The 12,052-nt window shown below is 45.7% G+C and overlaps 2 protein-coding genes across 10 annotated transcripts in view; both read left to right on the top strand.

The window, feature by feature from the left end:
* LOC117146511 (Ca(2+)/calmodulin-responsive adenylate cyclase) overlaps positions 1-8,903 on the top strand; it is a 32,846-nt gene extending 23,943 nt beyond the window's left edge. For 5 of the 9 annotated variants that reach the window (XM_033312768.1, XM_033312765.1, XM_033312766.1 and 2 more), the window contains 10 exons: positions 372-845; positions 924-1,063; positions 1,135-1,245; positions 1,319-1,559; positions 1,683-2,049; positions 2,121-2,295; positions 2,364-3,363; positions 3,999-5,146; positions 5,511-6,211; positions 6,272-8,903. In XM_033312768.1, the coding sequence (XP_033168659.1) occupies positions 372-845; positions 924-1,063; positions 1,135-1,245; positions 1,319-1,559; positions 1,683-2,049; positions 2,121-2,295; positions 2,364-3,363; positions 3,999-5,146; positions 5,511-6,211; positions 6,272-6,711 (4,797 nt within the window). In that variant the 3' untranslated portion in view covers positions 6,712-8,903. The remainder of the gene's footprint in view (positions 1-371; positions 846-923; positions 1,064-1,134; positions 1,246-1,318; positions 1,560-1,682; positions 2,050-2,120; positions 2,296-2,363; positions 3,364-3,998; positions 5,147-5,510; positions 6,212-6,271) is intronic. The other 4 variants (XM_033312770.1, XM_033312772.1, XM_033312773.1 and 1 more) reach the window with 3 other exon arrangements.
* Positions 8,904-10,178: 1,275 nt separating this feature from the next.
* LOC117148457 (antigen 5 like allergen Cul n 1) lies at positions 10,179-11,146 on the top strand. Its single transcript, XM_033315828.1, has 2 exons — positions 10,179-10,325; positions 10,450-11,146. The coding sequence occupies exons 1-2, from the start codon at positions 10,209-10,211 to the stop codon at positions 11,101-11,103; spliced, it is 771 nt and encodes a 256-aa protein (XP_033171719.1). The 5' UTR covers positions 10,179-10,208; the 3' UTR covers positions 11,104-11,146.
* Positions 11,147-12,052: the final 906 nt, after the last annotated feature.

The raw sequence follows: 12,052 nt of genomic DNA, 5'->3' as shown, positions 1-12,052 counted from the left end.
GGAGTGCACGATGATCCGAGTCCAACCGCGAGTCTTGACCAGCATCAGCATGCTTATTGCCATGTCCCAGCTCTGCTCGCCGCCTTTCAGTTACCATGTTAGCATGTAGTGAGTCGTGGCCACATACCCTAGTCTAAAGCACACACGTAGAGCTTTTCAATCAACAAACTTAATTCTTGAATCTTCAACTCAACCAGCCAGTTCAAGTGCCAAGTGCCAGCCATTCAGCAAAATGAAGAACTCGTCCGGGAACCACAACCACAACTAACGAATCTGTCTTTCTACTTCTTGCTCCCTCTTGCATGGCTTTCCATTCCGCAAATCGCAAATCACAATGGCAACCGCAACCGAAACCGCATCCGTAACCGCAGTCCCAGTCGAAGGTGGCGGACAAATTCAAGAGGCCATTCCGGAAGCGGCACTCGGTGGCCGCCCATCATCAGCCAACGAATCGGGTGAATCGATTCCTTTCCCAGGCGATCAACGCTCGGTCGGTGGACTGCGACAAATCGGAGCACGTGGATCGGTTGACCCTGCGATTCCGGCAGAGCGACATGGAACGCGAGTATCACAAGGACTTCGATCTGGGCTTCACTACGGCCATGGGCTGCTCCCTGCTGCTACTCATCCTCGGTGCAGCGCTTCAGGTGACTGCTCTGCCGCGCACTCTCATCCTGCTGCTGCTCTTTCTCTTTGCCTTCATTTGGGTGAGCGCCATTCTGATGCTCCTGCTCGCCGTGCGGCTCAAATGGATCATCTGGGACATCTCGGAGAGCTTCTCGCTGCGCATGGCCATTACGATTTTCACGGTCATACTCATCTACTCCGTGGGACAAGTGAATGTGGTATGCACAGATAGAAAAATATGTTTTAAATACAGTATATATGTAAGTTTACAATCCAACACTTTCCATTTCCCTTAGTTTACGTGCGTTTCGGATCATCCATGCTCGGGCAATGGGACGACATCCTTCCAGAACGACTCTCATCGCAAGTGCTCGCTGCCCCAGTACGTGTCCCTATCGGCTGCCTTTGCCTTTCTATCTGTATCGGTGTTCCTGAGGTGAGTGCATCACTATCATCGCAGGGGATGTGAGCAGAACGATGCTAATGGGAAACCTTGATTGTCCACAGGCTGCCCATCATATTCAAATCGCTCCTAGTGCTGGGCATGGGCACCATCTATGGCCTGTTCATAGAGCTATCGCATCAGAATATCTTTGAGTGCTACGACAACCGGGTCAAGTAGGTCAACGCTAATTTTGGTCGTCGCACTAATCCACTAATCGAACGACCTCGTTTCTCCTTTGCTTTGCAGCGCCTCGATTCCACTTCACTTGATCTCGCTGGCCCGCATTGCCATCTTCATGATTGCCATTCTGGTGCATGGACGCCTGGTGGAGGGCACTGCCCGGCTGGACTTCCTCTGGCAGCTGCAGGCGTCGCAGGAGAAGAAGGAGATGGACGTGCTACAGGAGTCCAACAAGCGCATTCTGCACAATTTGCTGCCCGCTCATGTGGCTGCACATTTTCTCGATGCGCAATTTCGCAACAACATGGTGAGAACCCCATTGACCCAATGATAAATTTAGAAAGATTATTGTGACCTAATAGAAAGTGAAATAGAACTGGTATCATTCAAGTTGTTGACTTACCTGAGAACTTATTATTTCTATGTGCAGGAGCTCTACCATCAGAGCTATGCCAAAGTGGGCGTCATCTTTGCAAGCGTTCCGAACTTCAACGAGTTTTACACGGAAATGGATGGCTCCGATCAGGGTCTTGAGTGCCTCCGTCTGCTCAACGAGATTATTGCGGACTTTGATGAGCTGCTCAAGGAGGATCGCTTCCGCGGCATCGACAAGATCAAGACCGTTGGTAGCACTTATATGGCCGTCGTGGGACTCATACCCGAGTACAAAATCCAGCCCAACGATCCGAACTCAGTGCGGCGCCACATGACAGCGCTCATTGAGTATGTCAAGGCCATGAGGCACTCACTCCAAGAGATAAACAGCCACTCGTATAATAACTTCATGCTGCGCGTGGGTGCGTAGAAACATCGTGGAATATAATTTGAATATAAATTCATTACTAATTCAATTAATAATCCTTTTCAGGCATCAACATTGGACCCGTAGTGGCGGGCGTAATTGGAGCTCGAAAGCCACAGTATGACATTTGGGGCAATACGGTGAACGTGGCCAGTCGCATGGACTCCACCGGAGTTCCCGGCTACTCGCAAGTAACTCAAGAGGTGGTCGACAGCCTGGTGGGCTCGCACTTTGAGTTCCGGTGAGTGTGTTATATATATATAATCCGGTTTTAAAATTGCACTATAAAATTATTCAATTACATTGCAGCTGTCGCGGCACCATTAAGGTGAAGGGCAAGGGCGACATGGTCACATATTTCTTGTGTGACAGCGGCAACAAATCGCTGAACGGAGAGGTGCGCAACGCCATGTCCCTGCCACAGAGTCTTCATGCGCCGGATTACTATATGAAGGTGTCGCAGTTTCCGGAGAATCGCGTCAATACCGACACCTACAGCAAAAAGGAGAATGGACACCTGTACGCAGGCAACGGCGGCGAGGAGCAGCAGTTGCTGCTGCAGCATCAGCACAAACAGCTCGATCCGCTACCGCTTCCTGCTCCTCCGCCTCCGGTTCACCATCATTTGCATCAGCAGCAACAGCAGCGTTTGAACAGCAAGCTGCAAAAGCAACCGATCTTCATGGCCAACGGTGGTCTGCCCAATATCCGGGAGAACGGCAATGGGCACAATGGAGAGCATCAGCAGCAGCAACATCAGCAGCAGCAGCAGCACGGTGGATTTATGGTGGCAACGACGACACCGCCGGCTGCAGTGGCGGTTCCCCTCCAGCCCCAGCACCACCAACTCCAGTTCCAGCACCCGCACCAGCATCCACTCCCGTCAGCAGTGGCGGTTCCAGTGCAGCACCAGATCCTACTCCACCACCAGCTCCAGCTCCAGCACCAGCCCGTTCCTTCGGTAATGTTGCGCGAGTTTAATATTATTGAGAACCCGACTTCCGGTGGCCGGCATCAGCAGATGGAGCAGCTGCCGCCGCATCACGGCAGCCTCGACCTATCGGGAATGGGAATGGGCGTGGGGGCTGGCGTGCTCGGCGGCGACTGCTTCATGATGCCACGGCGAGATCGCGAACGCACGTATGTGCCGCCCTTAAACCAGCATGGCCATCATCCACCGCATCACCTCCATTCGAATCTGAATCTGAATCAGAGCCAGCACCCGCCATCGTTCACCAGCCTGGGCTATGGCCAATGCCGGGAGAGCGAGCCGCTATTGCATGCCAGCAGCGTCGCGCCGGTAGCCAAGGTGAGTGAAGACGCTGAACACCTGCTCTGGAGCAAGGAGATCCTCCTCTGAACAGCCAGCACCGCCTTGTCCCAGCCTCCAAGTGCCTCAGAAATTGCCCTGTAAAAACCAGATAACCAGATTACCAAGACCCATATCCATCCCATTCGTAACTAATGCCCAAGAACCACAATAGATTTGTTTGTATTTGTGAGAAGTAGGGAAAAATATTATAATGCTAAGAATGTTTAAGTGTAGCTTAATCAAGTTTATATTTGCATTTAATGTAAAAAGCAAATTATTAAGTTTTAAAGAAATATTATTCTAATTAATGAGCCATATGCATATACACCATTTTGTTGATCTCAAATGAAAAGTAAAGTTTTGAGGATAACTTAGTTAAGCTTTTAAATGAAAAATTTATAGTGACCATATAATTGGTGTGATAAAGGAATTCCTTAAATACGTTATGACTTATTTAATCAATTTACATGCCAGTCTATTTGTGATGCTTGCCCGCCTCTTGCCCCGAATATCCACTCCTTATATCTATATCTGTGTGTACCATGTGTCTAACTCTCTATGTCCACTCTTTGCATGACCGCGCACATCTATCTTTCTCTCGCTTGCTCATCTCCGACTAACCACGCCCCCAGATCATGCCCATGCAGCATGCGCCAAAGTACGAGCCACCACGTTACACTTCTCCCCACACCATGTTGTCGCAGCAGCACCAGCAGCAGCATCAGCAGCCGCACTCGCAATCTGCCCAGGATCAGCAGCCACATCCCGCGCAGGACCCACATCCTTTGCAGCGGCAGTACGCCATGTATTCGCAGCAGCCGCAGCTGCCGCCGAAGCCAGTGCTGAGGACGTACATGAAGCCGCTGCCGAAGCTGCCGACGGATCTGGAGGAGAGCCGGGACATGTCCTCGACGGACGATCTGAGCTCACGACCACACTCGCCCTCGATGAGCAGCTCGGATGAGAGCTACTCGAAGACCACAGAGGGCGAAGGTGAAGGCGATGAGGACTCGCCGCGCATGGTCAACGGTGGCAACCTGCACCATCGCAATGGCTACCACGTGCCCGCCGGTGGTCTGGTCAACCCATTGCAATGGCTCTATCCCTGCGACATTCAGGTGGATCCCACCTCTCCGGTCGTCGACATGGCCCACCTGCATGACTTTGAGCTAAGCTCCACCACCGAGAGCCAGGGCCATCACACTAACAGCAACACGACGAGCAACACACAACACAAGGGCGACAGCTGCAACAGCTTCGACTTTCAGAAGGCAGCAGTTGGAACGGCAGCGGGTACGGCCATCGCCACCAAGTCGCCTTTCGAGCGTGAACTGCAACGTCTGCTTAACGAATCCTCGCGGGCTCGTTGCCTGGCGACCGCGACAACGACGGCTGGAGCCATCTCTACCACAGATCAGACGGCCAGCAATGGGAGCCGGGAGATGAGCTACTCCCTCAGCAATGGGAAGCTAAGCTCCGCGAATGGACATGGCGTTGGAGGATCCGGATCGGGATCAGGTTCAGGTTCGGCGGTGGGCAATGGCAGCGGTGGCAGCGGCAGCAGCAATGGCAATCTCAGCGGCAGCGGCAGCAACTCGAACAGTGGCAACAACAACAGCAGTCACCACAAGACGGAGCAGCAGCAGAACATGGATCACGAGCACCTGGCCGGCGGCAAATTGCTGGGCAGTAATAGCTTCATGATCGCCAAACATCCGGTGGGCTTGGAAGCCATCAAGGAGATAACGCGCAACAAAAATCCCTCGGAGTCCAGCCAAATGTGAGTAGACCATGACCAGTGATGGGAAGAAGCTTGGTAGGACATATATACTTAGTTGGATATCCCTCAATTCGATAAAAAAAAATCCAAAATTCCGCAAGGAAAGTTTTTTTGAAGGGGGATTAATTTACCTTTTACCTTCATAAGATATTGACTTATATATAAACTGTTTGTTAGTCTACCTATGTTATTAATCCCATCACTGACCATGACGACAGCTTCCATTCCATGACATATGGTGTAGGTTCGCCGCTTTCATTACCGGTATGGGGGTTGGCCCTATATTACTTATAATTTTAGATCCCTTAAATGATATATGCATATTAGAAAACCTTATCCAATCGAGCGATTGTGACTCTTGCAGGCAAACCTCGGACACGGAGTCCTGCGAGATTCTGCACGAGAACCGCAACCAGATGCATGTGCTAGCCATGCTGGAGATGCATACGGCCAAGGAGCTGAATGGCAGCCATGCGCATCACGGGCAGCATCACCAGCAGCCACAGAGGACGCATCGCCAGCGACCGCGCTCCAAGGAGCTGCAGTACAGCCACGAGAGCTTGGACGGACTGGATGGAGCGGTGCAGTCGCAGTCGCAGCAGCGACACCAACGATATCACCACCACCACCATCACCACCAACAGAAGCAGCAGCAACAGCAGCGCTACAACCATGTGCAGGAGCAGGAGGAGCGTGACGACACCGAGGACAACCTGGCCGATGAGGAGTTTGAGGACGACGAAGTGGGACGTGATGTGCGACAGAAGCGCCTACAAAAGTCCGAGCTCAATCACAAACGATCGGAGGTTGCAACAGAGGCAGGCAATCACCACGACGACGACGTGGAGGAGGAGGACGACGATGACGACGAAGATGAGGACCACCGGAATGGCGGGCGGGAGGCGGCACCGCTGACTAACGGCAGCATGCGCGGCCTGGAGGCCAATGTGATAAACGACGAGCTAAAGTACGGAGCAACCCATCTCAATCACCAGTCCATGGACTCCAATCCGTTGGAGAGCCAATCGGAGTGGTCGGATGATGATTGTCGTGAGGAAGCAACAGGTGAGAACATAGCTCTCTACCATTTTCTCTAACCATAACTAATGCCTTGTTTTTTTTCAGGGGGAGCCGAGTCCACGGGCTACATCACGGATGAGCCCGGGCTGGAGAACATCTCGTTGCTGAACGAAGCTGGTCTTACCGATGCCGAGGGCGCTCTCTCGGACGTTAACTCGCTGTATAACGCGCCGGACGTGGACGACACATCGGTGTCCAGCCGGGCCAGCTCTCGCCTGCTCAGCCTGGACTCGCTGAGCGGCCTCTACGACTGCGATCTGGACTCCAAGCACGAGCTGGCCATTGTCAATGCCTCGCACAAGATCTCCAGTAAATTTGGGCAGCCTCCATCTCCGGCACAGCAGCAGCATCAACAACAGCAGCAACACCAGCAACACCAGCAGCAACAGCTGCAGCAGCATTCGCAGCACAATCAATCCCAAATTCAAGCCCAATCGCATTTGGCTCCGGTTCAGTTTCAGTCCGCCGAGGAGTTGAGAGAGTAAAGATTGAAAGTTCGTGTGAAGCAGGTGGAGCGTTAAACACTCAAACGTTGTTATTGCTATATGCAAATGGTGTCTAATAATTTACAATAAACCAACCTAAACTAAAGTAAACTAAATCTAGAATAGGTGACAGATATTCATATATCGAAATATATATATATTTATGTATGTATAGAAGCAGAGGCACTTAAAGCTGCTCTAAGGCACCCCTAGATGTAAGCCCGTTTACTTTACTGTGGCTAGATCATGCCTAGCAGGTATTAACTCATATATAGTATATATTTAGTATATGCAAGAAGATCTATATGTATTGAAAGTAAACACGTAGTCATTGGTTACCCCGTCGCCAATTCGCCCAGTTAAGCGTTCCAGTTACTATACCGCGTGAAAAGCAAAATGAACTTGATATTTAGCCGCAACTTGAGATATCCAATGCTAATCCATGAATCCATCGTTTAGTGCGCTTAGTCCTCCTAAGGACTTAGATAGCGGAGGATCGCAGTTAGGCGACCCCTGACCACTCCCATATGTTATTAGTGTATGAATATATATAAATATATATGTATATGTACCATTTTAATCGAATAAGCAAAGATTTGGCCATTTATACGAAGCCACAACCAATGCATGACATGTTGTAAATAAAACAAAAAGTTATATTTTTTCGATATTACTGTAAGGCTATAAATTGCCTATAGACTGCTCCACCACCATTAATTCGAATTTTAAATTGAAATCGAAATCTTAATCATTTGAGATCTACCTACCAATTCGTATATTAATATTAATATAACCCGGGGAAGATACGTAAATCCCCCAGTTTTCCCTTCCGGTTCCACTTTTCGAGCTCCAACGCGTTCGTTGCCACGCCAAGCGTCTTTGATCTTAAATGTATGTATTTGTTTGTGGCCTACTCTTGGGCTCAACGGCAAAACACAGAAACTGGTTTAAACTTAGCTTTTGTATTCCAAATATATATGATGTTGCGAAATTTTAGTTTAAGTTCCCGAGTGCTCGATGGAGTCACTTAAAGTGGACTCCACCATGTTGCCTGCTGCACAATTGTCAAATTTCATTTGCTATGCTACACTTCAGTGTATTCGTTTGTAAGATCTGTATATAGAATATTCGAAAAGATGGAAGAGAATTTACAATTATTAGACATATAAGATGCAGAGACAAAAGAAATATTCTTGATATTGTTGTCCCGACCCCAATAACCGAAACCAAAAACTAAACAAACAACCAAGCAAATGAATAAAAACTGAAACAAAATCTCGTACAACTGTGCAAATGATAAATAAGGTAAATGATAAATGTAAACAAACAAATCCATATTTTGTGTGTGCAATTTATTAAGTCGCCCTAGGAGCGCCAAATATTATTAACAAAACTACACGAGCGCATGAACTTAAACGATATATAATGAAAGCAACAACCACAGCTACTGCAAGAACTGCAAACAGCCCACAGATAAACTTCTTATGCAAATATATAAACACAAATAGCGCAGATCTGTATACATCAAATACATATGTACATATAAATGAAGCTGAGAACCAGCTGGAATAAATATATCTATATATACACACATTCATAAAATTGTACACTGAAGCAGAGACAGGAAGTTGGACTCGTGCAAGTATAGATTTATTTTTCTGTACTAAAAGAACGTAAATGGTAAAGAATTTAATATTATATATGCAATGGCAGTCATCTGTCTATATCTACACGAAATAATGGCGGGAAAACAATGCCTTATAAGCAGGAATGAATTCTGAATCCAAAGGCCAATTGTCGACTCATTTTGATTCATAAATGCAATTATCAATTTGGCAAAAGTTGAATCATCAGGACTGTTCCAGATTCCGAGCGCAAGTAAATCGAAACTTGTATGTACTTAGTAAAAAACATTAATTGTTAGCAATAAAATCAACAACCTCTTTAAAATCCCTATTTTTTAAACTGTTAAACATATGTACTTTTAATTTTCTGATCTACATTTGTAGCTTTTCTTAAGTTAAGTATTATTATTTCAAAAGTACGAATTGTAATCGGTTATAAGTAATTATTTTGAAAAATTGTTTGGGCAAATGGAACAGGCCTGTTTGAATAAGAAAAAACCCTACTAGAAATACATAAAATGTCAGCATATCAAATATGTCAGAAAATTATATATATATATATATATACAAAAATATAAACTGGTGTATTTTTTAATGATTTTGCTGGCATATTTCTTTCGTATTCGACTTAAAAAATGATTTCGCAATATTCGGGTTGGTCCATATAACTATTTGAGATTTTAAAGCTTAAGCCAATACTTGGTTGTTAACTTTCTTTTTTCAAATCAAAAAAAAAAAAGTTGTTATAAATCATTGCAGTTGTTTCTTTTGATTTTTAACTTGTTTAACCGAAAGTGCAATAGTTTAGGCCAACATTTTGCTGGCTAAACTGGCAAATCGTTTGGCTAAGGGTGTTCCTGGCAGCTGGGTAAATATGGCTAATCTTGGCTAGTGGGTTTCGCTTTTGATCTAATGGCTTTTGTCTATGTTGCAGTTGGGCTAACATTTTGTTTGGCAAAGAGGGTCATTGCGACACGTGCGCCGGACTTTCTGTTTGTGTACTCACTGTACCTCATTCATATAGAAAAAATGCATGGTGGGGTTGAAATGGTTCTATTATTCTTTATAACTTTATTTATTTATACAGCTACTCGTAAAGTGAAAGGGTATACTAGATTCGGTAAAAAATATGTATCAATTAGTTGAAAGCGTGTCTATAATGGATATATGTTCGTCACTAGCTGTTTCGGTGCTTTTGTCCGTATGCCCGTCTGTCCGTATGAATGTCGGGATCTCAGGAACTATTAAAGCTAAAAAAAAATGAGACTACGCATGCAAGCAAATATTGAAATATGTAAAAGAAAACATGTTTAGATATTCGTAACTGAGGTCAGGAAATAACGACTATATATACTGCATACTTTCTCAGCCATTAAGTCGATGGGATTTTCCACAGCTCAATGAATGCCAATTTTTTTTAGAGTTGTTTTGAAATAATCATTCAGATTAAACACAAAGAAACGTCTGTTTCTGTTTTATCTGATTCTTTTTTTTAAATTACTCATTAACATTTCTCTCATAACATCTTGTGCTCTTGTGAAAACAATCAGTGACACTCGGCTCCATGGCGAAGAACTCTCAGGTGCTTCCCGCAGACCTCTTGTTTTCACCGCACCGATCGAATGACGTCTTTTGTGGGTGGCGGAGAAGGGTGCCATGAGTGGGTGGTGTTATTACACATTTGAGCAACCTCCCCTTACAAAAAAAGGAAGAGGGGGCGGCAGGCTCGGCTGGTACAAATGAGACACTGTGGCGGTAAATATTTAATCAAATGTTGATAAAAAAAAAGAGAAGCAAGAACTGCTCTACACCGATTGCCATAAAAGCCCGTTGCCCTGTGGGAAACGCTAGCAATCAGGTCTGGGAATAGAAATGCGCAACTTCGTGATCATAGTTAGCCTATCTCTGGCACTTGGCATCGCCTCCGCCACCGACTATTGCAAAAAGAGCTGCGGAAACACCAAGAATCTGGGATGCGACAATAATGGAGTGAGTAATCATGGGTATAATACTTAGCAGGGGGGGGGGAGTTCTAATCCGGGATTAGAACTATTCCCTCGGGAATGTATATGTGTACAATATATATTAGCTAACTTAAGATTTTCTTTTAAAGGCCTGGGCCTCAAGCTGTCCCAGTGACGCCACCCTGTTGACCTTCTCCAGCGCTCAGAAGGATGCACTGGTGGCCAGGACGAACGAGTATCGCAACCACATCGCCGGCGGACTGAATGCCAATCTGAGTGCCGCCTGTCGAATGGCCACGATCAAGTGGAACGATGAACTGGCTTACTTGGCCAGCTTGAACGTAAAGAGTTGTCAGATGAAACACGACGGCTGCCACAATACGGATGCCTTCGACTGGTCTGGCCAGAATCTGGCCTGGATGGGCTACTACAATCCACTGAATGTTACACACTATCTGGAGTGGGGCGTAGATATGTGGTATGATGAGGCGGTGTATACCAAACAGGCCTACATCGATGCCTATCCGTCGAACTACAATGGTCCGGCCATTGGTCACTTCACGGTGCTCGTTGCCGATCGCAATACGGAAGTGGGTTGTGCCGCGGCCACGTACTCGGTGCCCGGCCAATCGTACAAGGCCTTCCTGCTGGCCTGTAACTATGCGGCCACCAATGTCCTGGGCATCAAGATGTACAGTTCCTGCTCCAAGGCGGCCAGCAAGTGTACCACCGGTACCAATCCCAAGTACAAGTACCTGTGCAGCGCTAACGAAAAGTACGACGTAAACAACCTCTCCTATTGAGCGAATAAATAGAAGCTACGATCGGTTCAATTACTTAAATATATATATAATCTAATCAAAGGAAGGGTAGGGTGGACCTTATTATCAAAGATAAACTAAAGCAATTAGTTAATAGGAGGATCTTATTTGACTCGAAACTGTTTATAAAGTTATGGAACATATCCGTAACATTCCTATTAGTTTTGAAATACAAATACGAGATAAATTTTAAAAATATAACATAAATTAATTAAATTAACATACCAATTAATGAGTATAACGTGGACTTCAGCGAAACAGCTCGGATTCGAAGAGCTTATCTCTTGCCTCTTAAAAAAAAGTTAAGATAAACGATTTCAGATGAAGGCTCGTCTTGGATGTAAGAAACCGTCTTCTAGGAAATGTAGTATATGACTTGATAAGATAAAAAAACATTATTAACGCATATCTCGAATCTAGGAAAATCACATTTTAATCTGTAATATTCCATTTCGCGATATGTTTCCGTTTTTATTTATTTATTTATTTATTTGAAGTGACATACATGTAAGGGAACTGATGGCGTTATTTCATTATTTTTGTTTCTTTGTTTTTGATTCCTTGTACTTTTGTTTATCTGAGTTTTGATAAAGAATGAAAACAAACTAATAAAACGTAATAAGTCCGGTGGTTTTATTTAAATGGGGCCATATTTTTAGCACTAATTAAGCTTATCACCAAGCTTTGAACCTGACAGTAAACTTATGCACGGGTACCTGCAACTAAGGAAGTGCTCCATAAATTGAATCTCAATCAGTTCAGATAACAATCCAATTACCAGTCAGAAAAGTCTGCTCGAGAAAACGACCTATCCCAATAGGTAGAATCGCCTTATCATAATCAAAGCAAGAGAGAACACTATAGCGTTCCCTCGACTATCAGATACCCGTTATATAAACAGAAATTTCAAAGTTCTATTGAAACACAGACA

The sequence above is a fragment of the Drosophila mauritiana genome, chromosome X (genome assembly GCF_004382145.1).
Source record: "Drosophila mauritiana strain mau12 chromosome X, ASM438214v1, whole genome shotgun sequence".
In the NCBI taxonomy this organism is placed as follows: Eukaryota; Metazoa; Arthropoda; class Insecta; order Diptera; family Drosophilidae; genus Drosophila; species Drosophila mauritiana.
The sequence above is the reverse complement of the archived record's forward strand: the minus strand, read 5'-3'. Positions and strand labels throughout refer to the sequence as shown.